The sequence below is a fragment of the Charadrius vociferus genome, unplaced genomic scaffold (genome assembly GCF_000708025.1).
Source record: "Charadrius vociferus isolate BGI_N301 unplaced genomic scaffold, ASM70802v2 scaffold168, whole genome shotgun sequence".
NCBI classification, from domain to species: domain Eukaryota; kingdom Metazoa; phylum Chordata; class Aves; order Charadriiformes; family Charadriidae; genus Charadrius; species Charadrius vociferus.
Genome location: NW_009649582.1, coordinates 712,699 through 738,811, shown reverse-complemented (window position 1 = coordinate 738,811; position 26,113 = coordinate 712,699). Strand labels below are relative to the sequence as shown.

At 36.2% G+C, this 26,113-nt stretch overlaps 1 protein-coding gene across 2 annotated transcripts in view; it reads right to left on the bottom strand.

The window, feature by feature from the left end:
* The window catches only part of CSMD3 (CUB and Sushi multiple domains 3), a 715,473-nt gene that overhangs the window by 193,347 nt on the left and 496,013 nt on the right, over positions 1-26,113 (bottom strand). For both annotated transcript variants that reach the window (XM_009890359.1, XM_009890360.1), the window contains 4 exons: positions 23,924-24,115; positions 15,743-15,881; positions 13,732-13,919; positions 5,620-5,814 (listed from right to left, as the gene is read on the bottom strand). In XM_009890359.1, the coding sequence (XP_009888661.1) occupies positions 5,620-5,814; positions 13,732-13,919; positions 15,743-15,881; positions 23,924-24,115 (714 nt within the window). The remainder of the gene's footprint in view (positions 1-5,619; positions 5,815-13,731; positions 13,920-15,742; positions 15,882-23,923; positions 24,116-26,113) is intronic.

Below are 26,113 nucleotides of genomic sequence, written 5' to 3'. Positions count from 1 at the left end.
AAAAATAGTAAGACTAAGCTTTTCTGTGCAGTCTTTGTCCAAAACGTTTTCAGATATATATCCGATCTGAGATACCTCAAATAACTGTGATAACAGGTGCACAAATCCATGGGACCTGATGAGATGCATCCAAAGGTCCTGAGGTAACTGGTGGATGAAGTTGCTAAGTCACTAGCTATCATACCTGAGAAATCAAGAAGGCCAATGAAGTTCCCACTGACTGGAAAAGGGGAAACATAACCCCCATTTTTAAAAAGAGGAAAAAGGAAGACCTGGGGAATTACAGGCTGATGAGCCTCATCTCTGTGCCCAGCAAGATCATGGAACAGATCCTCCCAGAGACTATGCTAAGGCACGCAGAAAAGAATGAGGTGATTGGTGACAGCCAACATGGCTTCACTAAGGGCAAATCATGTCTGATTTGGTGGCCTTCTATGATGGCATTACAGCATGGGTGGATAAGGGAAGAGCAACCGACATCACCTGCCTGGACTTCTGCAAAGCATTTGACACTGTTCCACACAATATCCTTCTCTCTAAATTGGAGAAACATGGATATGACCAATGGACAATTCAGTGGATGAGGAACTGGCTGGACGGTCGCACTCAAAGAGGTGCAGTCAATGGCTGGATGTCCAAGCAGTGACTAGTGACGAGTGGAGATCTTCACAGGTCGATATTGGGACCGGTGCTGTTTATCATCTTTGTCAGTGACATAGACAGTGGGATTGAGTGCACACTCAGCAAGTTTGATGATGATATCAAGCTATGTGGTGAGGTCAACACGCTGGAGGGAAGGGATGCCATCCAGAGGGATCTGGACAGACTTGAGAGGAGGACCCTTGTGAAACTCATGACGTTCAACAAGGCCAAGTGCAAGGTCTTGCACATGAGTCAGGGCAATGACAAGCACAAATATAGGCTGGTAGGAGAATGGATTGAGAGCAGCCCTGAGGAGAAGGACTTGGGGGTGTTGGTTGATGAGAAAGTCTACATGAGACGGCAATGTGCGCTTGCAGCCCAGAAAGCCAACTGTATCCTGGGCTGCATCAAAAGAAACGTGGTCAGTAGGTCAAGAGAGGTGATTCTTCCTTTTGACTCCACTCTCATGAGACCCTGACTGGAGTACTGCATCCAGCTCTGGGGCACCCAACATAAGACGGACATGGACCTGTTGGAGCAAGTCCAGAGGAGGGTCAAGAAGATAATCAGAGCTCTAGAGCATCTCTCCTATGAGGACAGGTTGAGAGTTGGGGTTGTTCAGCCTGGAGAAGAGAAGGCTCCAGGGACACCTTATAGCAGCTTTCCAGTACTTAAAGGGGCCTACAGGAAAGGTGGAGAGGGGCTCTTTATCAGGGATAGTAGCAATCGGACAAGGGATAATGGCTTCAAATTGAAAGATGGTAGATTTAGATCAGATATTATGAAGAATATCTTTACTGTGAGGGTGGTGAGGCACTGGAACAGGTTTCCCAGAGAAGTTGTGGATGCCCTATCCCTGGAAGTGTTCAAGATCAGGTTTGATGGGGCTTTGAGCAACCTGGTCTAGTAGAAGATATCCTTGCCCATGGCAGGAGGGTTGGAACTAGATGATCTTTTAGGTCCTTTCCAACCCAAACCATGCTATGATTCTATGACTCTATGAAGTCAATACACCAACGAAAAAACAAACAAACAAACAAACAAACAAGTTATACAGAAAAGTATAAATTACCAGAAATTAAACCAAGAGCTACTGTCAGAGACAAAACAAAGAACAGGTACTTCCTCTGACATTTCAGTTTTCAGGAAAACATTTATTTGGAAGATGAGGCTGCAGGCCTTTTGCCAAGAGAAAGAGCTTATTAGGAGCTTTTCACAGCTCCTAATAATGTGAATTATCCTCCAGGTCATATGATGGAAGAAAGGACATGTAGTTCAAGGTCCTCTCTGCTTCCTCATAATGCATATGCATATGTTTTTTAGCATGTTTTTTAATCACTACACTACTATAGCTACAGTATGCAATTGTGACTGGGAACTAAGGGCTTTTGTTGCAATCATAATTAAAATTGTTTCTATTTTAAATATCATGGCATAGAATTGCTCTATGAGCAAACCCAGGACTTTTTTTCACTTTATTTAAAAAAATAAAATAAAATGCAAACAGTACAAATGAATATTTTCAGTACTGATGTTTTACTATCAAAAAAAAAGAAAATAAATCACAGTCAGTTCATGACAGTATTTGAGATTGTTAGATATATCTTTCTGATGGAAATATTTTGAAGTCTGGATCCAAATATTTCCCATGATTAGACAACAGGCTACCATGAAATGTAGCAACTTTTTTAGCGATCAATAAATGATTTCTTCTGGTAGGAACAAGGTTTTTACACTCAGTCATAAATGTGATTTCCCACTGGAGAGCTTTTTGTTATTCTGTAAACAGTTGTTGTTTGCTACCAAAAATTTAAAATCAACTATAGTTGGTGAAGCTAAGAGAAATCATTAATCACCATCTCTGTCATAGGAATATTGCATCTGCATATGTTAATTACATCTTGTTCTTAACATCCACCATGAAATGCCAAATAGCTTAGCATATTAGCTTGGATAATCTTTGCATGTGTTCATAAAAGAATGAAGTCAATGATTTGGTTCACTTCCCACACTTATTAGAGAGGCTCAAGGTCATTTTAAATAATGATTTCAACCAAATGCAAGTCATGCCTAATGCACAGAGGACTAGGCCATAAAAATATTTGGTGCATACAAGTACAATTGAAAACACACCAGCTTTAGTCACTGAATAGATTTTTGAAAAGTAGTCCTCTATGATTCCAAAAGCCTCTGCTCAGCTTTTATTTTACACCAAAATAACCAGTTACTGACTTTCAATGTCTGCAGACCGTCATATTTTCTAATTTTGCACATTCACTTGAAAGCAAGTTTTGACAAACTAAGCAATTCATCAGTCATTTCATGCTGAAGCCTGACCAAACCCAGAACATCAGTGTTCCTCAACTAAGATTTCCTATGGGGGGTGATGTATGAGACATTTTCAGAGACTGTTTAAAGCCATCCCAAACAGTTGCCCTTCCAATATAGTAGAGCCATGTCCTCCATTTTCTTTTTAATTCTGAATGGAGAATTTATTTTTGCCCACATATTATCTCAACTTCAGAACAAGTGAGACCCATAACTCCTTTGTCTATGTGATCCATTCAAACTCATCTAGCATGTCTCAGGTATATGTCTTTAGTTATGTCAAGTTATTCAGAATGGTTATAGAGATTGTTGGTACTCTATCCTCCTCTGTTGAAATTCTACTATTCAGTGAAAATATCCATATTAATTACAACAAGAAGAATTTTTACATAATAGGGTCTGACTTTGGACCTTGTATCAGTTTCACCCTGGTGTTATCCATGCTATTTACCATGGAAATGATCAGATATTACTGACACAAATTCTCTCAGAAGAGAAAAAGTTTTTCTATGTTCTTTGAATTACACTCTTTACAAGACCGATTCTATATGTTGTAAAGCATGTCCATTGAGCCCAGAGAGCCATCTGGAGTGTTGAAAGTTCTGCCTCCTCTTCTCTGACTTATTTAGCTCCAAACATGAGAAAAAATAGTAATATTTATATTTTCCATTTTCTCAGATGCCTCACTCCCCCTATAAAACTATATGGCTCAATAGGGCTCACAGGAATTTAACAGAAGAACCTGGATTCTAAACCATATTAAAGATTTAAAAAATTGGAGAAAAAGAAAGGTAACTTTTTAAAAAAACTTTTTTGCTTCATACCTGAGGCATTAGATCAAAATATTACAGGCATAAAGGAGGTTCAGGTTTTCACTTTTTTTTTTTTTTCTTAAAAATAAATAAGAAAATGGAAAATAAATATTTACTGTGGTATTGTATACCACATTTCATTATATCACTATCAGTTTTAACAGAGTTTCAAAAATACAACTGGCAGAATGGAGGAATTGCATTTTTCAACTAAACAATTTTTTTTTATTGTAGGTGAGACTGGTGGTCAGGCACCAAAATTCAGCTCTGAAACTACTTCTGCCAGCTCCATGTCACTGAAAGCTAGTCAATTGATATTGTCTTTCTCACAGATACACGTATGTTCTGTTTTTCTTGAGCTAAATCCCGCAAAAGTGGAAAGCATTGATTACATGGTAAAAATATACTATAATATATCACAGCAACATATCTACAAACCTTCATTGACTCTGAACTGGAGGAAAAACTAATATAATAAAAAAAAAAAAAAGGTGAAAATTGCCTAGTAAAGGTGTTTTTATGGAGCCTATGTGTGACATCATATTCTAAGGACATGTGGGGTTTTTCATCTTTGAAATAAGGCCTTGTTCATCCAGGAAAAAAAAACATGGTCCAGTTAGAATTAGGAACAGATATGCACTACGCCTTATATTATAAGATTATTTTTTCCCCTTTTATTAAAATGGCAGTCCTTCCAAGAAAAGCACTCTCCCTGTAGTGAATGTTAAAATAGATAGCACTGGAAGATTGCTAAATAGATCATAAGTAGTATGAATAGACACAGTCATTGCATCATTGATAAAGAAATTCTTTATCCTTTGTTACCCATGAAAAAGATCTCCCAAAAGAAGAAAACTGTTCTCCTCTTACACACAACAACCTTCCTCACCAACTCTTTTCTAGAAAACAATATTCATAACTCATTTTAAAAAGAGGAAGAAACTTTTGACTTCCATTGCATACAGTCTACAATATTAAACATATTTCCAAATGTTTGCTAGGACCAGTTTTTCCAATTTGCTGCCACTGAAGTTTGGTGTTTGGTATTATATTTTGATTATTCTTTATAATTGACAATTTATATATTTTTTTCTATTTTGCTTGTACTCCACCATCCAATTTGCAACAGACATTTAAGTACACAGCAAAGAAAATCCATATTTTAGTTAAAATAAATACATTGAAATTGGAAATGGATTTAAGAACTTTTCAGTCTTCAAATTATGAAAAGGAATGATGATTTTGAGGAGATTTTGTTTTAACTTACAGAGCAAGTGTTAATTTTATAATTTGGCATTGTTGTGTTAATTCTTTATTAATATCTGGATACATGGGAAAGGTTTTGTGGTTAATCTTACAGAATATGTGAAAAGAATATTGTCTTTTTTCTGAAGTGGCTCTCAATTAGTGGTACGTTACCTGGTAAACTGCTGGTTTAAAAATCAGTAATAAAAAAAAGAAACAAACATCTGTTGTGACATCCAGAGTATGCTTAATGCTCTATTTAAATGCATATATAAGTTTTTTATCTGTATACTCTGTTGTAAATTTCCTAATTCAAGAATACAGGTAGGCATAGGGGATGACATTACTATTAAACTCTTTCCACAATAATTACTTGCAGCATTGTTTAGGCAATGTTATTAAAAACTTGAAAAAAATACTTATTCTGAGTTATTATATAGGTTACTTTTATTAAATGTACCACTGAAAAGGGCTTTATTCTAAAAGATAAGTTTATTAAAATTGCTTTTTCTAATTTTGTATCTTTTTCTTCCATATGACAAAGCCCAAATAATAACAACAGCAACTTTAATAAATGAAAAACTGCTCTTACCATGACAACTGGGCAGGACTCTGTTCCATCCAGGTCTTCCATCATCTCCCATGATACATGTTAGTGTAGAATATCCTTGAAGAACATAACCTGCATCGCAGTAATATGTGACAGTTGACCCCAGTTTATAATCCATTCCAAGTCTTGTTCCATTCATTATGTTTCCAGGATCAAAGCAAGACTCACGAAGCTTTGCTACAGAGGAAACAAATGCAGGCATAATTCTAAATATTATCAAAACCATTATAAATATCTTCTGGACATCTCTCAAGGTCTCCTTTGAGCACCCTGTAGACACTTAATGTTCCTTTTTTTGTTGTTGTTTTTTTTTTTTTTTTAAGAATCCTTCCATTCTACATCAAATGTTCTCTCTCCTGTGCAACTTACTATATAATGACCAAAATCACATTTCCTATATTTTTCCTAGATAATTCCTACAGAGGTCCATTATGAGAGCTATTTTTCCAGAGCTCACTGTGACCAGTGATGTAGTCACATAGTTAGATGAAGTTAGATCTATGGACATCGTCCAAGTAGACCTAGATTTAAAATCTATGGTCTCAAAACTGGTAAGTGGGGGAAAAAAAACCAACTAGTTTGTGACAAAATAAAAAGTACCTAAACAAGAATTTCTTCGAAAGTAATAAGCCCCAAGTGGATATATATTTCCATGTATAGTGTATGATATATTTCCATATAACTTTTCTTTCTTCACTGGAGGACAAAGCATGAAAATATTCCTTAAATTTATCTCCTTTTTTTTTTTTTGTTATTTATAGCTATTTGTTTAAAAATATTGGAGTAAATTCAAACATATATCTATGCTTTTATCTTTGCTTCCCTCTTCCTTCTATAATGTGGATACTAGTGTGTTTAATATCCAAGATATAACAAACTGCACAAGAATAACCCCTTGGCACTTCTAATTAACAACATTACTATGCGGAAGATGGAAAAGGTAAACATTTTGGAAAAAATTGTGATGTTTTTCTATTAATGAAAAAACAGTAAATATATTAGGAAATAGTAGAAGCTGGAATGGAGTAGATGATTTTGTGCTATGCAGGATGGAGTTTGGAGTAATACATTTTATTAGGTAGAAGATAGAAATTTCAAATTTTCTTCTTTACCATTTAAGGGTGTTGTGGAGAAGACCAATAGGGAACACATTAACTTTTCGTGAGATCAGCAACAACTTTCTAATATATCAAAAAGAGGTGTTTTTTACCAGGCATATTTTCACTGTGTAACTTTCTGCTACAGGTAGGTATGGTTGCCAAAAGACTGTATGAGCTTTGAAATTCCTGGAAGGCTATTCAAAAGCCTTGAATACCAAGACATTTCATCTGATTCTGGCGGTCCCTAAGCTGAAGTTTCTGAAAACTTACACATAAGGAGAAACAATTATATATTTGACTTTTATATAGTTTAGCCATATGCCAGCTATTGCTCATTGCTAGAGACAAGCTAATGAAGTAAGTAGATTGTTGGTTTGACTCCCTGAAGCCATTTTTATGTTGCAATATTTCTGAGAGGAGAGAAAAAATTACATTACAAAACTGTAAGAGTACATTTACACTTGAAGATGGAAACATAGAATAATTCCTTTGAAATTTCAACTTCACATTTTCCAAAAGAATGTGAAGATCTCCTAATGTGGTTAACAATTTTTTAGGATTTGCATATCTAATCTAAACAAAGCGTGCTTCTGACATGAAAACCAGTTAAATAAGAAGTAATATTTACATCACATAGTTAATTATTAAGAACAGGTATTTAATATCCACATCGATTCATTTAGGTAGTTGTGGTGTGATGCCTATGACATCCGTCTCCTATTCTGAACGGTGGGGCCTCAAAATGCAGTGTCACGTTAGGAAAAAAAAAAAAAAAAAAGCTAAAACTTTTGTAACACTCGTTAAAAAATCTGGGTGGACAATCAAAAGTTAAGAGATACAATTTCCTAGAAAATCTGTAAGATATCACATAGATACTAATAATTATTATGTAAGCCAACTACACTGTCACTTGAGAAGTCTGGCAGAACTTAGGGCAAACTGCAATTTTTTTCAAGTCCAAATTATCAATTATTTTATTTATTTATTTATTAGGATTGTAGCAAGAGATAAATTTCTATAGCAAGAAAACATCATTTTTTCTTCTTACTGAAGCGATATTGATATATTTGTATTGATATACAACTGATATTGTGAAACCACCATTCTTGAGTTTATGTTAAGAAATCCATGTTTTAGAATTCTAGCGGAACGTTGGATAAAGCAGAGATTAGTATTATATGAGGAATTAAAGAGAGAAGTAGATAAAGTAATCTATGATGTCTAGTGCATAAATCAAAAACAGGAAAGACATGATCTGTCACAGCACAAATTTTCTCTAGGGAAAAATTACAGCCTTGTAATTTTCTTTTCCCCAAAGGTACAGTTGTGACAGACTCCTGAAGTTGCTGACTAAACAGTAAAAATGTCACTACAGAAATACAATTTCTTAATAACTATTCTGAAAAATAAAGCCTGAAATACTTAGCACCTTCAAAATACTTTTGGAAACCTGAAGTAGCTGCTGTAAAGAAAAAGTCAGTATACCATACTACAATACATGAAGAATTAAATCAAATGTGGCAAAAGGATTCATCAGGTCTAGATGACAGCCAATGAAAAAAAGAGCAAATAAGACGACTATACTAGCAAGCAAATTTATAAAAACGAAATAGAAGTGCTCCCAGTTGTTAAGAGGAAAAGTGCTTCACCATCAATGTCATATAGTTCCAACTGAAGAACTCAAGACATTGATGATCCCTTTAGCCCTTCCCCTTTCTTTCCCAAGAATACTAGTACTGTTAAACTGACAACACAGAAAGGCAGTGGCATGTTTAGCAGAACATCAGAGAAAATGCTGGAAAGTGTGCGCGCTACAATTTTAGCTGTATTATTATGAAGATTTTCTTCTGCCTGTAGTAGTATTTTTAAAATTATTTTCTGTAATAATTAAGCATGGACTAAAAATAATTGTTTCATTAGGCAGTTCAGTTACAGTAGCACTGTATTCTTGGTTGTGCATACTAGGTGTAAACTCTTTTTTGCCCAGAATAAAATTTTGCAACAAGCTTCAAGAAAAATGGCAATTAATTCTCTGATAACTTTGGCACATCACCGGATCAATTAAGGCTTCTGAAATACAGGCTGAAAACAGGTAGCGATATGACCTGCTGCAATCTCAAGTTCAACAAGGAAGTCTCTGTTGGCTAACATACGGTAATGATGCCAAAACCCTCTAGAAAACTAGTGTCTTAGTGCATGGAAAACAACATTGAAAGCCAAGAGAAGCAGGTGCTTTTTCCAGAACTTGATGATTTACTACTCCACCCCTAAGTCTCAAAGAGAACAAAGCCATAATAATCTGCTTAGAGAGAATATTACAGACATACCTAACTACAGCAGACGTTCCATAATTGTTCTCCCGAGCGCTTATTAGAACTAATAGGCTGCTCTTCCATTATAAAACAGAAATGAAGGGAGGGAGGAAGGGAAGAACAAAACCCAACCAGAAACACAATTACAGACCAGACCTGAGACATGGGTAAGATCTGAGATTTGTATCTGAGAAATATGGCCTGTTAATGAAGTACATCTTGAGTCATACTGCCACTTCACATAGGATTAGTGTACATATAGGACACAACTGTGGCTGCTACAATTTGTGTGAAAAAGTTAAGGTCATCAACTCAGAACCATTTAGGTTGGAAGAGATGTAGCACAACCTCCAATCAAAGCAGGACAATTTTATTAGGTTGCTCAGGACTTTGTCCAGTCCAGTAATGATTTCAAAGGATCCAGATGATGTGATCTCAGTGCAACTAGTTCCAATCTTTGACTACCCTCATAGTAATTTTTTTTTTTTTCCTTAATATATAATTGAAATTTTTCTCGTTGCAACTTGTGCCCATTATCTCCCATCTTAACACTGTGTGCCCCTGAGAAGAGTCTGCACTGTCTTTTCTATATACTCTTGCTAGGTAGTTGAAGTAAATCCAGTTTCTTCAGCCTCTCTTTGTTCGTTATATGCTCCACCCTCCTAACCATCTTGGTGACTGTCCATTGGACTGAACCTAATTCTGTGTGTCAAAATTGTTCCAGCACCGGTGAGACCTTAAATATACTCCAGGTGTGATCTCAGAAGATCCAGAGGGAAGAATCACTTGTCTGGATCTGCTGATTCTACTCTTGCTTCCAGTCTTCTCTCAGCCCAGAAGCTGATGACCTTCTTTACCAAAAGGACACACTGCTGGCTCATGGCCAATTTGTACACAAGGCCCTCCAGAGCCTTTTCTGCAGAGCTTTACCCTACCCAGACAGTCCCTAGCCTTTTTTTTTGCATAGGCTTATTCCACTGAATCCGACGCACATGCCTTTGTCGAAGGTTCCTGTCAGCCTGATTCTGATTTATGATTCTGATTTGTCTCATAAAGACCCTTTGAATATCAATGCTACCTTCCAGAGCACTGACATATCCCCCCAAACTGGTGTTGTTCACAAACTTGCTCTGTCCCTTCAAGAGGTGGTCAGTAAAGAGAATACTGCCCCCATTATTAATCATAATTAATACTAGCCAAGAGTCTGAGCTCAGCAATCAAGTCAATTTTCCACCCACGTTATCATTCACTTATCCAGCCTGTATCTCATCAAATTGGGCTCTCGGGATACTGGAGGAGAGTGTGCCAAACGCCTTTCTGAAATCAGAGTATTCAATATCCAGTAATCCCCCCTTGTCCGCACAGCTTTTCATCTCCTCATAGACAGTGATGTGTTGGTTGGGCATGATTTCCCATGGTAAATTCATGCAGACAGGTCCCAAACAGTTGCATGTCCTTTGTTTTGGAAGTAGTTTCCAGCCAGGTTTGCTCCATAAACTTTACAGGGATTGAGTTTAAAATGGCCAGCCCTGTACTTCCCCACATTCTCCTCTCACTCTTCTTCAAGGTGCACATGACATCGTTAATAATTTTAATTCACCAGGAACTGCCCTGACTACCATGACCTTTCAGAGAAGATAGAAAGCAGCTTTGCAGTAGCATCAGCCAGCTTCCTCAAAACTCTTGGGTGCATCTAATCTGTTCCGATGGAGATATGAACAACCAGATGGCTTAACTGCTCCTCTTTCTTCCTCCACTGTGGACAATGCTGCACTCCTACAAACCCTACTAGTAGGTTCAGGGAGGACTGGGGGACAAAACATACCAGTAAAAAACAAGATAAACAGGTATTAAGTACTACAACTAATTTTTCTCAACTAATCTAACCATTCCCTGCTCTTGAAAATGTTAATCCTTTACAAAATGGCAACTCTTATTCAAAGTAGTTTAGAACTTCTGAGGTGTACACTTTAAATCCATTCTTTACTTTCCTCTGCCTTTTCCCTCCTATTTATGATATCACACCATTAATAGTCCCTCCCTGAAGTCTGCTGTTCTGTACACTCCCTGCCCAGTCACCCATTATAAGTAAACAAACAAACAAACAAACAAACACTTGGTTCATAAAACATTCTATTAAGAGTTTTCTCCTCAATAGTGTGATTATTCATTTTGGCTAAATTAAATGCATGTCAGTTTTCTGTTGCAGATATCATGCTTACGTTATTTTGATACTCACAATCCACTATGTAAGAAACTAACAAAAATCTGTTAAACACATTTACAACTGCTCTTTTGACAACTAATAACAGTCATATCACTTTCAAATTTTAAGACATGACAGTAAGTGTTTTTATAATACTCCTAAAATAAGTTAAGCAGTGCAGTGTCATATTTAGCAGACAGTCCCGGTAAAAACAGAATAATTCACTGAGTAAGCTGGCCTTCTGCTTAAGGGATTTTGAGCTGTCCAAATTTAATAATACCCCGAAGTTTTCTAATGGGAATTAAAATACTTCCTTTTGTTTATGTCTCATTGTTCTAAAGTAGATGTTGAAATGCATAGTCCAGGTACTCTGAGAAAAGCAGAAGATATAGCCATATCAGGTAAACAGGGAAAAATAGGATTAGCTTGATTCCTTTCTCAAACTTCCTCTCATACACACACACACACACATAATCTAATGCCTACATCCTCCCATTACTTAGATTTCCAGTGTCTTTACAAATGTGGTAAAAATCAACATAATTTTTTTTGGCATCGTGACTCTTGGAAGCACAGAAAGAAACGAGATCTTAGTGGCACACACAGGCTAGCAGTAATGTTAGAAATAGTATTCTGCCCTGATTCCAAAGTACAGCGGTTCACTTCTTCATTTAAATGTAGAGCAAGAATGAGAAGAGACTGTGTCCCTAACCAGTGTCTTTCATACTTGGATTGGTGGATGTGAGAAACCCTTTAATTCCATGAGACACATCTCTATTCAACAGCACAGTAGAAAAACATCAGTCCCTTTGAAAAATCATTATACTTGCTTGCTCTTTAGAAGTTCTGCATTCCTGAACTGCTTTCTATAGCACTTCCATCTGCATTTACCATTCTTCAATTCAATTGAGAAGGAAGAAGAAATATTTTTAAGTGAAGTGGAACAGTACATAGATCTGGGCTCACCATCAACATGTTTAAGACCTACGTTTAACTACTTCTAACTTGTGGCCAGCAGGTCAAAGGAGGTGATTCTGCCCCTCTACTCCGCTCTCGTGAGACTCCACCTGGACTACTGCATCCAGCTCTGGAGTCCTCAACATAAGAAAGACATGGACCTGCTGGAGCGTGTCCAGAGGAGAGCCACGAGGATGATCCGAGGGCTGGAGCACCTCTCCTATGAGGAGACGCTGAGAGAGTTGGGGCTGTTCAGCCTGGAGAAGAGAAGGCTCCAGGGAGATCTTATTGCGGCCTTCCAGTACCTAAAGGGGGCCTACAGGAGAGCTGGGGAAGGACTTTTTACTAGGACATGCAGTGTTAGGATGAGGGGGAATGGCTTTAAACTGGAAGAAGGCAGGTTTAGATTAAACATTAGGAAGAAGTTTTTCACATTGAGGGTGGTGAGGCACTGGAACAGGTTGCCCAGAGAGGTTGTGGAGGCCCCATCCCTGGAGGCGTTCAAGGCCAGGCTGGACGTGGCCCTGGGCAACCTGGTCTAGTGGGAGGTGTCCCTGCACATGGCAGGGAGGGTGGAACTCAATGATCTTCAAGGTCCTTTCCAACATAAACCATTCTATGATTCTATGATTCTATGATTCTTAGGACTAGCTCATACTGCGGACATGTCATCGTTTACATCTGTAGAATCCAATGACTTTAGGAAAGTAAAAGGAGATTGTGGGTTTGCAAAAGCAGCAAACACATCATCCCTTCTATACCTTTGCATTTACTAACTGCTTTCAGAATAAATAGGTAAGAGAATAAGTCCAAGGAGGTTTGGATGCATTGCCTCTATACCAGCAACATCCATATTTTCCCTCTGGTTGTCTTTACAGATTATTGGATATTTTCATATTCATTTAATATAAAATATTTCTGTTTCTTGAGCCACACAGAGGCAGTTATGAAAGCTCCTACTGATTATGAATTTTACAAGGCTGTATTTTCTTGTTTACTGTGTTATGACCTCAGAAAGATCTGTCTGAGACAGGTAGACAGCTCTACCATGGCCTCTCATACAAAGGTCTACACAAAATATTTTTTCATTTTCTGTACCGGTCTCCTAGATTCTAGCACATCGTTTCCTCTTACAGGATCTTAAATACACATATGCCAACATGCCCTACTATGTAAAGGAAAAATAAAAATAAACTACATTCTGGAAAAAAATATTTATATATGCTGTTAAATTTTGTCACTGAATCATTATTTTTGAAACATGTAAATTGCTGTCTGATTTTGGTTTTTTTGTTGGATTAATGCATTTAACTTTGACATGTATCAGTTAAATGAAATTATACTAGAAGCCTCCAGCTGTATAACATTATATCTTGTATGTACAGATAATACACATCATCATATCCTTAGGCAAAATCAAAACATTACCAGGCAGAAAACTATGAGAAAATAAAACAAGTTAAAATTTACACTCAAGCATAAAACTTTTTTAACAGAAAAGAAAAAAAAAATTATTTACCTTTGTACTCTAGGTGGAATCCAGTAAAACTAACAGATCCATCACTCCGAAAAGCCAGATGCATCGTGTTTGAACTGCTTTCTATCCTCTCTGGCAGCTTGCTATCTTGAAAGCTCCCAATCAGTGGGCTATTACCGTCTGGCCCATCATAGATATAAAGAAAATCATAATTTGGTTCTATACTGAAACTGTAGAATAAAAAAAGAGAAATATTAGATAGAATATGCTTTGCCTGACATTTTCTTTCTTATTAGCTAGAATAAAAATTTTCTACCATTGTTTTCATAAAAGGAAAAAAAAACCCCTCCACTGTCAGAATAGTGATTTGTAGAAGTGTTTCTACATTTATTGGTTCTCTGCTTAAAACAATATTTTGTTGCCAGCCAGAAAAAAAGAAGTAAATTTTTTAAACAGATTAAAGAAAAAAAAAACAACCAACCAACTATATTTCTAAAGCTTTAGAGAAATAAATGACATAGATCTACTGGAATTCTTGGCAGAAATGCTTGATGTTATAATACAGCCAGCTGCAGAGTAGTGTACACAGCTTCTAATCAGACTGAACATTTTCACACAGCCAGGGGATGATCTTTCAATAACCCTAAGAGCAAGAAGCATTTTGCCTATAATCTGTTTAAATTAAAAGCTGTAGTATTGATACCTCATCTTTTCTTTTGAACTTAACTTCACTTAATTTAAAAAAAAAAAAAACCCTAAATTATTTAATTATGCAACTATAGTTAATTAACTTAATTAGCTAATTTTGAACTTAATTTTAAAGGTAGAGAGTTATCCAAATTTACTCATACAATTGCCCCTGTACAAAAAAAAAATAAAAAAAATAAAAAAGATTGTTAGTAAAAGAATGAAACTCCAGTCACTAGAATTATTTTGTCTCTACTTGACACTAGCTGCTGATTAAAATAAATGTAGGCATTGAAAACCTGGTGCAGCTCCTTCAGCAAAAATATTTTTAAACTTTTGGATTATCTAAAAAAATATTTCCTTACAAAAGAAATACAGAAGTCAAATGTCAACAGCTTTGATTTTTAAAGTGTGGTTTGTCTTGAGTTTAAAAGGGTTAGCTGGAGCAAGCCCCACTCAAAAGCATATTTAGAAGTGCTCAGTGGCACACCCAGAGTTTGATTTATACAGGAAGGAGTTTTTTTTCACTCTGGAACAGTCTGTGCATCATAAGTGAGGTAAGTAAGTATGTAAGGCTACTTAAACCAAGACTTAGCTTGCCAGCTTCTCTTAATAATCATAGCAATTGTCCAGATTTTAAGAACAACTTGACAATATTTGGGAACATCCAACATAACAAGGACTTAAATTTGATGGGACATTACAAGTACAGTTTCTAACTTATCTGTGACATCTTTGTATGCCCCAGTTGGGATGTATATTTTTCACACATAAGATGTGTATTAATTTACTTTATGGGTTACATACAACGAAGACAGCAAAAGTTTATCTGTGGATTCTATTAAACTCAATTTAATCTTGCATTGTGATAGAGGAAAATACTTAAACCAATTGCATTTAATAACCAGAACAACAGGAGGATCCTGTTGCAGTATCCTGAAATGATATGGACTAATAAAACTAAATTTAAGAAATACTTTTGAAATTTTGCTTTAATAGCAGGTTTCTCAACAAAATACGTTGAATCAACAGGTTTCATCATCAAAGATAGTTCTCCTGGGTTAAGGAGATTTCAGTGAGTTACTCCGTGCTGCCTCCTCAGGAACAGAATCTTGATAAATTGAGCACCATCCACTTCCACATTAGTTGGTGTAAAATGAGTGCTTTTAACTGAACAGGAGCAATGAGCTCCCAAGCTCCACCTCTGTGTGCATTGAATACTCTAATGACTGCTAACAAAGACAAAAATTACTAATCACTTTGATAGTTATATTAAGTATACATATGTTGCCCTACAAAGCTCTGAACAACTGCAAATAATAAAGTTACAAACATGACTAAAAATTACAAGCAAGTAGCAGTTTACCTGATAAATGCTAATGATATAACGTAATCATTATTAACAGTGATAGTCCAGTCACAATCTCTGCTGTGGGGATAAGGATGAGGGAAGTTTGGTGAAAGTATAAAACCTGATGAGCCAGTCAAGTTTCCTCCACAGGGAGCTGTGAATAAAAATAAATTGGAATTGAGGAAAGAAGGTAAAAGAGAAAGAAGTACCAGCAATCTGTTCAGTGACATTTAATGTCCTCCAGAAGTTAAACAAGAAACAAGTGAAATATTTACAAAGATTTAATAGAAACAAAAAATGTATTCATATTTCTCCTTAGACAAATACTAATACTACTAAGTGAAGTACTTGTTTTTGAACTCTCTGTCCTTTTATTTGCTTGCATAACATTATGTCAAGGCTTTTCTGAAAATACTGTGAACTTGAGAAATGCTCTGGCTGCAGACATAAAAAAAAATAAATTGACTGGATAAGCTTTTCACTTTCTACTTCTTGTTAAAGGCATTCTGAAAGAAGCTTCTTAGGTTATGAAATATGATCTGTTTACACTGATAATGCATTTTCACCAGACAGCACTGATTAGTAATTCAGATTAAGACTGATAGAATATACATGAAATTCAACAAAAACATTCTAATAATTGCAGTTTTCAAATGCAGAGATAAATAAAATATCTTCCAAGCACATGCAGAATAGAACAAACACATTTCTCTGTGATTTTGAGGATCCTAAATATTGTGTTTGTGGTCCAGAATGAAAGTATCACTACCCTCATGAAGATTTCTACTTCAGCATTCTTTAACTTCATATAAGAACAAGAGAATAAGCGCTTTTTCTAAAGATCTTTTTTTTTTTTTTGAAAGAACTTCCTAAATTTTATTCAAAAGATTCTAGATAAGATTTATAAAGGCTTATCATGCTGCAAAATCGAATTCAACAAAATGATCATCTGCAGTACCAGTGAAAGGAGTTGATCACTCGGGTCTTCTATAAGATTCTCTTGAGATCACTTATAGAATCATAGAACAATTTAGGTTGGAAAAGACCCTTAACATCACCAACTTCAACCATTAAGCTAGCACTGCCAAGTCCACCACTAAGCCAAGTCCCTAGGCACCACATCTACATGTCTTTTAAGTATCTCCAGGGGTGGTGACTCAACCACTTCCCTAGGCAGCCTGTTCCAATGCTTTATGACCCTTTCAGTGGAGAGATTTTCCTTAATAAACAATCTAATCCTCCCCTGGCACAAATTGAGGCCATATCCTCTTGTCCTGTCACTTGTTACTTGGGAGAAGAGACCAACCCCCACCTCACTACAGCCTCCTTTCAGGTAATTTTAGAGAGTGATAAGGTCTCCCCTCAGCCTCCTTTTCTTCAGGCTAAACAACCCCACTTCCCTCAGCCGCTCCTCATAAGACTTGTGCTCTAGACCCTTCACCAGCTTTGTTTCCCCTCTCTGGACATGCTCCAGCACCTCAATCTCTTTCATGTAGCGAGGGGCCCAAAATTGAACATAGTATGTGAGGTGTGGCCTCACCAGTGCCAAGTACAGAGGGACAGTCACTTCCCTAGTCCTACTGGCCACACTATTCCTGATACAAGCCAGGATGCTGCTGGTCGTCTTAGCCACCTAGACACAGTTGGATTTAACTCCAATGCACCACAACTCTTTGGGCCTGGCTGTCTTGCCAGTTTTTTATCTAGTGAACAGTACACCCGTCCAAGCCATGAGCAGTCAGTTTATCCAGGAGAATGCTGTGGGAAAGGGTGTCAAAGGTTTTACTAAAGTCTGGGTATGCAACATCCACAGCCTTTCCCTCATCTACTGAGTGGGTAACCTTTTGATAGAAGGAGATCAGGTTAGTCAAGCAGGACCCGCCTTTCATAAAGCTATGCTGACTGGGCCTGATCACCTGGTTGTCCTGAATGTGACATGGGATGGCACTCAGGATGATCTGTACAGATCAAGATGATATGTGCAAATATAAATCAACTGAGTAGGAATACATACATAGCATTTTCTAATGCCACAAGAAATAAATCACAAGTCATTTAAAATTTCGAGTAGCGCAATTAGAAATCTTAAGTAGATTAATGTATCCACAGTTACAATATATACAAATATAGTCTTTCTACATTTTAAGTATATTTTTATATTAAAAGGGAGCAATGGATAGTTAAATTACCTCAAAACAAAAATAAAATTAGAATCTCTTTTTCTCTCTCTAACCCCCCTCTCCTCAGAGAGAGAGGTGTAGGAGAGCATCTGTCATTCACCTCAGTGGCCAGTCCAGCCCAAACCACGACAACCTTCTGTTATATTTTGGTACTACAAGTGGTAAAGAATTCCAAAATCACCATTTTATGTAAAAGCAGTTAGAAGCTGAAACACCACCTTGTTCTAGGAACACATAAACATTATAAATCAATAGTAATAGCAAATGCATATAAGAATTTTTTCCAGACCTAGCACAATTTTTTGCTTATCTTAACAGTTGCCAAATATAAATTTTAGTGTTCTTCAGTATAACCCTGTACATTCATGCTCTTGAATTACTTTAATGGTTCATGCTGCACTATCTGAGTGTCTCAAGAATGAAAATGTAAAGAATACCAAAGAGGGCATTAAGGTTATTCACTGTAATCAAACTTCACTGGAATGACTCCTAAATTGTATCAGTCTGACGGTATTTTCTGAGGCATCCTGAACTTACACATGATGCATCAAAGATGTTACCTCAAACTGTTATGTATATCCTTGTTCCAGAATACTTTCTGCGAATGTCTGCTTTCATGATACTTTTCTGCTGTGTCTTGATTTAGTTTAAGTTATCTCTGTTAAGTTCATAAATAGAATGTTTGCATATTAGTAACTTCTTTCTTATTGACTTACTCTTTCATTTACACACTTTAGCAATTACTTTTTCTTATACAGTGAGATTGGTCCTTTCATTTAATCCTTGCAAAGGTCTAGTTGACTGTCAAAAAGACTCTCCAGGGAATAAATCGAAAGTACACAAAGTTGGAAAGTCAGAATGTATTTTATTTCAAGTTATACCATTAACAGCAGTAAAACAAACAAACAAACAAACATTAATCTTCAACACTGTAAAATACCTCCTAAGTAGATTTTTCTTCAAATATAGCAGTTTCCAATTATTTTGGTTTTTAATTCATTAGATAATAAATAGAGAAAGTCAACAACATCTAACAAAAAATGTTATTAGACAATGTTGCCTTTTCCAGTTTATTACCTTCTCTAAAGTTGTTTAAAGTCTTTCTTTCTCTGTGGTCTTGAATTAAATTCTTGTGTGTTTCTGAATCCATAATTTTCTGAATTTAATATGTACAACATTATTATTGTCATAAATTTCTTTTTACCTGAGGTCAGAACAGCTCTAAAGTTTAAAGGACACCTGTCTTTTATAGTATTAGACACAAGACGTAAGACTGAACAAATGTAATAAACCATCTAGAAAGAAAGGCAAATGCCAATACACTATGAAAAATGTATTTTTGATGTATTACACAGTGAAAACTAGATGTAGGTTATGTCAACCTGTCTTTATAAGCCTCTGTGTAGACACAGTGGTAAGCAAGCACTGTGCCAGACAGTCTGTCTGATAATCTTAGCATTCATTGTTTCTATGGGAGGAAGTACAGATTTGGTTGTTTTTTATCTAAAACGTGTTTAATTTTTTTCTGGAAGGCAAGAAAGTACTATTCTATAACTTTCTGGCTTTTATTTATTTATTTATTCACTGAATTACATCTTAACAAAGGAAACAGAATATATGGTTTCTTTTTTTTTTATTAGAAATATTAAATACGGAATCATAGAATCATAGAGTCATAGAACAGTTTAGGTTGGAAGGGGCCTTTCAAGGTCATCTAGTCCAACCTCCACTGCAATGAACAGGGACATCTTCAACTAGATCAGTTAGAGCCCTGTCCAACCTGACCTTGAATGTTTCCAAGCATGGGACATCTACCACCTCTCTAGGCAACCTGTGCCAGTGCTTCACCACCCTCATAGTAAAAAATTTATTTGTTATATCTAGTCTGAAGATATATTTAAATATTCATAATTAAATATGAAAGAACTGCTGAAATTTTCCTTTGCATTTGTGTCATATAAATCTAATTTTGAGGAAAACACCGTTGGAATTCACTGTTTACAAAAAAAAAAAAACAAAAAAACAACTTTTACATAGATATGAATTTCTATGATAGAATTTCTGAAGATAGTGTGAAACTTCCGGTAGACAGTCCTTAATTAAGCCCTTAATCTATAGTTAACCTGACTCCTAAAATGACATTTTGAATGTCAGTATTTTTAATGTTAACCCTAAGCAAACTAAGTGAATACAATCATTTAAGATTCTGGTATCTAAACAAGATTGGGCCTGGGAAGTCTTTGGAATGGAAAATACTTAGCTATTTTTGGCATCACAGGCATAAGCTGAAGTACTGTCTTTTAGCAGAAACATATTCTCAAATTACAGTTTGTCAGGATAACTTCAGTATAAAGTCATCTCTAATTTATATCATTCATTTAAATTGTTGAATCAATATTTAGCTCTTTGTAGTTTTTCCATTGCTATTACCTTTGAAATTAAGATGTTCTTAAAATTGTGTTACAGGCTTGACTGAAGGAAGCTGAACAACCAGGGAAGTCTCACAGGTAAGAATAAATAACACTTAACATTTATCTAGTTTTGAGCATTAGTAAGTAGGAGGTTCAAGAAGACAATTTGGAGTATGAAGAACAAATAAAATAAATCTAGAACATGCTACAACAATACACAATAAAAATTATGCCTGCCTCTTATTCTTCCATCAAAATTATGTTTATTTTTTCTAAGACTTTGATAAATAGAATCACAGAATCACAGAATGGTCAGGGTTGGAAGGGACCTCTGGAGATGATCTAGTCCAACCCCCTTTCTGAAGCATGTTCACCTACAGCAGGTAAACCATAATGATGGTGAAGTTATGTGTAGAGTAAGCCTTGTACAGTTTTGATTTACAGGCATGTAAAACATAAGTGAGTATATTACAAGTCTGGAAAAAAATCAACGAACTTCAGTGTGTCCTGAAATACAACAGGCATTTCTGAAATCTTTGGGCTCCAAGCCAAGGTTTGCACACCCTGCTTTAGTCTATTAGCAGTTCATATTCCCCCAAAATGTATAATTATAGGAAATCAATATAAAATAACTTCATGCCTGATATTTGGCCAATAAATCATCATAAGCATTCTTTCTACTCCATGTACAGCAGGTGTTTGTGCATAAAGTGTGGAAATTACAAGCATTAGGTAAATGGATGCACTCAGTTAAGAAAACAAGTGCATGCATATTTATGCACTTACTAAGGACAGAATGACAGGTGAGCACCTATATTTAATCTATTTAATAATATCATCAACTCCGTATTGATAATGATTAAAACTCCTAGCACTGCTTTATAGTAGGGTAATTATTTTGCAGTTGAAAAAATATTTTTAAACCAGCAATATCAAATAAGACCAGTATGATACAATTTATTCATTATAAGGGCTGTTCCTAGAGCTCTATCATTCCTTTTTCCTTTTCCCTTAGACATCTACAGATGTTAAATTATCATTATTATCAAAGACATATTTAGGCATATAAGAATAATAAGAGACAGGCAATAAAATATTTCTTTTCTGTAGTCTTACAGGAAATAGCATAGATAGTTCTTGCCCTCGAGCCCATACACTCACACTACACGCTAAGGAGAGTAAGAACAGAGAAAATAACACTTTACAGTTCATGGTAAGTGGAATAGCCACAGACACCAGGTCAGTACCATAATATGTTTGCAAATACCTGTGTGCAGACATGCACTGGAGGGGGATACATGCAGGCATATATAAATGGAATGGTTTATTAAAGCCAAGAGAGTATCTGAAAGCTATGCAAGTGCTCCTAGGAGGAGTTGAATTCTCTGGCTAGTTCCTCCCTGCAAAGTTTGCCCAAGACCAGATTACCAGGGATAGCTAAGCAGGAGGAACGCCATTGTGGAGCTGACATTCTCACAGTTGCAGTCCCACCTCTACACCACTCTGGGCCCAAGGGGTCTTCTCTGATTATTTTAGATGCCTTTCTTTTACCTCCGTCCTTTCAGACACTTCATTCAAGCAGTCCTGATTTGGACATGACAGTAAGCACAGTATCTCATAATGATGTGACTCAAGGCGATACCACTGCAACGGGCCTATCCAGTATTTTTCCACTTGCACTTTCTTAGAGTGGCCCATTTTCCTTCATTTCTGATTCACCAACCTTGCAGATCCTAGTTAACAAGTGTGCTGGTTTTGGCTGGGTTGGAGTTAATTTTCTTCATAGTAACTAGCATGGTCTATGTTTTGGATTTGTGCTGAAAACAGTGTTGATAATGCAGGATGTTTCAGTTATTGCTGAGCAGTACTCACGCAGAGACAAGGTCTTTTCTGTTTCTCACACTGTCCTACCAGCAAGTAGGCTGGGGGTGCACAAGAAGTTGGGAGGAGGCACAGCTGGGACAGCTGACCCCAACTGACCAAAGGGATGTTTCATACCATATGATGTCATGCTCAGCATATAAAGCTGGGGGAAGTAGAAGGAAAGGGGCGATGATTGGAGTTATGGCATTTGTCTTCCCAAGGAACCATTAAGTGTGATGGAGCCCTGCTTTCCTGGGGATGGTTGACCACTTGCCTGCTGATGGGAAGCAGTGAATTGTCTTTGCTTTGCTTGTGTGTGTGGCTTTTTCTTTACTTATTAAACTGTTTTTGTCTAACCCACGAATTTTATCACTTTTACTCTTCTGATTTTCTCCCCCATCCCACTGGGGGCAGTGAGTCAGAGGGTGTGTGGTGATTAGTTACTGGCTGGGGCTAAACCATGAAAACAGGTCACCTATCACAACCCTTAGGCAATTTCAGGTCAACAGCTGCTGTCCTCTGAGACAAAATCTTCTGTTATTCTGTATCATGATATCACATTTGACTGCATTAAAGAACATACTGGGCAAATAAGCATCATTAAATTATTTACCAAACTAGCCAGATGGGACATAACCCCATGATTGTTTATTGCTCTCCCTCTACATCAGGTTTTAGAAGTGATAGTTCAGATATTTTCTAGATCAATAATAATGACGTTTAGGATTGCCTCAGAAAGGATTACTGGAAGGCTTTTAACTACTGGAGACTTTTGTCATTTCTTATTACTTTTCATCATGATTCAGTTAACCAAGTTAAATGCTTTCAAAATCCATTTAATATGAGCTATGTTAATCAGAATACTATTAGAGACTGAGACAATATTTCCAAAAATAAATGGTACATTATAATTTTTACTAATGAATATTTTGTTCTTTCTAAAATAATGAAGACTGCCAGAGAAATTAGGCCACCATCTTCTCATTCTTTCCTGTTGCATCCTACTTTAGCCTTTGCATAATTTTACCTGACCTATAAATCTACTCAGTCGTCTGCCTGATATTTTGCACACACTGGAGGGCGTATGAACCAAATCCTCCACACTTAGCACCATTTTTCAAGTTTTAAGGCAAAACTAAAAGAGAAATTGACATTGACTTTCTTGCTTTCTCTGATATAAATCACCAAATTATAAGGGATATGGCCTTGAGAGGGAAAGGATGAATCACAGAATCACAGAATTTTCAGAGTTGGAAGAGACCTCTAGAGATCATCTAGTCCAACTCCCCTGCTAAAACAGGACTGCCCAGAGCACATTACTCAGGACTGCATCCAGGCGGGTTTTGAAAATCTCCAGAGAAGGGGACTCCACAACCTCCCTGGGCAGCCTGTTCCAGTGCTCTGTCACACGAACCGTAAAGAAGTTTTTCCTTGTATTTTAACAGAACTTCCTATGTTCCAACTTGCACCCATTGCCCCTCATCCTGTCACTGGGAACCACTGAGAAGAGTGTGGCTCCATCCTCCTTCAGCCCACCCTTTAGATATTTGTAAGTAGATAAAATGAAAACTGTTATAGTAACAACTGCAGGGGAAAAATTTTGGTAATATCCATTGGAGCTTTATACAGAATAATTTATCAGATGTGCAGTACTTCTTCAGAGAAAGTTCCCAGAGCAGTGTGATTCATTACACCAGAATTTCAAAATTTAGGAAAGCAGTATTTGATATTTTTCTGCATACCTATACAGACTGGTGGGTTGGGCTGCCAGAAGTACCGGTTTTCTACCTGTATGCAGGTTATTCTCTCATCTCCTTGCAGTTCATAGCCAGGGTCACACTGAAAAATCACGGTGTCTCCAGGTTCTCTTCCATCCCCATTTCTAGTTCCATTCATGGGGACACCAGGGTCACGGCAGGCAGTAGCTACAGAACCTAGCAAAGAAGGAAAAATAATATTTTATTTTTTTTTAAAATTCAGCTTGTCAATCCATTTTTCCCCCATTACATTTTTCTAATCAGGAAGCTCAGCAATTCCAAAATTTTCCTACTCCTTTCTAAAATTTTGAGAAATCATCTAATCTGCTGCTTTGATACTATTTTGCCACCCGCTGTAATTATTTAAAGTGTTTAATTTTTTATTTAATCTTTTCATAGAAAAAATTCTGTGGAGTGTTGCAATATGTAAAAAAAAAAAAAAAAGAAAGGAGGAGATTTCCTAGCACTCTAACTTCTAACTTAGAGGAATTTTTAATATGAATAATGAAAAGAACAGATTAAGAACCTCAGGTTGTCCAATAAGATATGCCTGCACACACCTTCAATTCTCCACAATTCTATAGTTTTTAAATTTATGTATTGTGTAACATTTAGTAGTAAATTTGGAAGTGAATTTCACTGATCATTCATATCTATACCCTTGCACATGACACATCTACCATGCTAGGTTTTTGTAATAATATTAAAGAGGTCACCTACACAAACAATGCACATGGACTTAGTCTAAGAGAATATACAGTTACACATAAGGCATAAGTATAGATTATTACTAAGACCACACATGCAAACACAATGACTGAAAGAGAAGTATGAGAGATTTATAGATGTCTTCTCCAGATTTAACATATTATGATCAATATATTATTTAATATATTATAAAAAGAATATGTAAGTTTATGTGAAAAGTAAGCACATCAATGCTTAAGCAAATATTATTTCCTAGTTACAGTATAGAACTGCAACATTTTATATGTATGACAAATAAATAACAAATATCAGAATTGCAGTGGAACTATTCCTACTGAGCTCAGCAATCTGTAGATTAGGCAGTACAAAGATTTAATTCAGATGCCCTCTTTCTGGGGAGCTAATATCAGCAGACAGCAATGTATTCATCTGAAATGTGTGTGTTTTATATATTTACTATGTTTTTGAAGAAGAAATCTTGGTCTAAAAGGTTATTTCCCTAAAAAAAACCCAAGTATCTCACTTTACAAGACATATATAACAGAAATAAAAGAATTAGCTCTATAAAGCTATGGGGCTTTTTTGGGGTTGTTTTTCTACGTAAGAAGTCCTGAGTACAGGGGAAAAAAACACATACACCCACAAAAAAACCCACCAAACCACAAAAAATCAACTATTACCAGAAGTTAGGAAAATTTTTCCTCCTTATTCGTCAAAGATCAAATAATTTTTTTTTTTTTTAAATATTAACTACTGCATAATAAATGAAAAGTAATGATTTTTTTGTATAACCATGCAAGTTTTTAAAACTTCTGCTTTAGACATAACAATCAGGGCTCCCGTTTATATCTTTAAATAAGCTGCTGGCTTTTTGTTTAGAAAATACTAAAATACAAAATTACTAAATTTCACTGCACTATACTAGCAGATCTTGCAAATTTTGCATGCAAGAGAATAAGATACTGAAGCTAGCTTACATAAGAGTGAAAAATCATCAAATATCAAGAGGTTTATAATGTTAACGCAGATCAGAAGTCAAAAAGAAATCCTTAAGGTAAACTTAGACTGAAGCAAGTAGTAAAACCAGTCATATATTAATCTGCATTCCTCCCTGCTGAGAACACAGAACACACTGTACCTTTTGATTAGTGTTGGCCAACCAGAGTAGTTCATATTAGAAAGAAACTGTTCTGCCCACTTAAATACTACTTGCCTCAAATCTTGCCATAAACAAGGGTTTAATTCCTGTGCCTTACTTAAAATATGCTGAAATAAATTCTAGAAGAATGGAGGCTGATACTTAAAAATAATTTGTAATCAGTCTTGAAGTGCTCAAGAGATAAAGTTGTTATAAAATTTGCTATTAGCTGTACATCATATTGTTCTTACTAGATTGCATAATTCTGGAAAAGAATTGTGTATGGCTGAAAAAGAAGGTAAAGGACCACACAGATCTATTTGGCATTC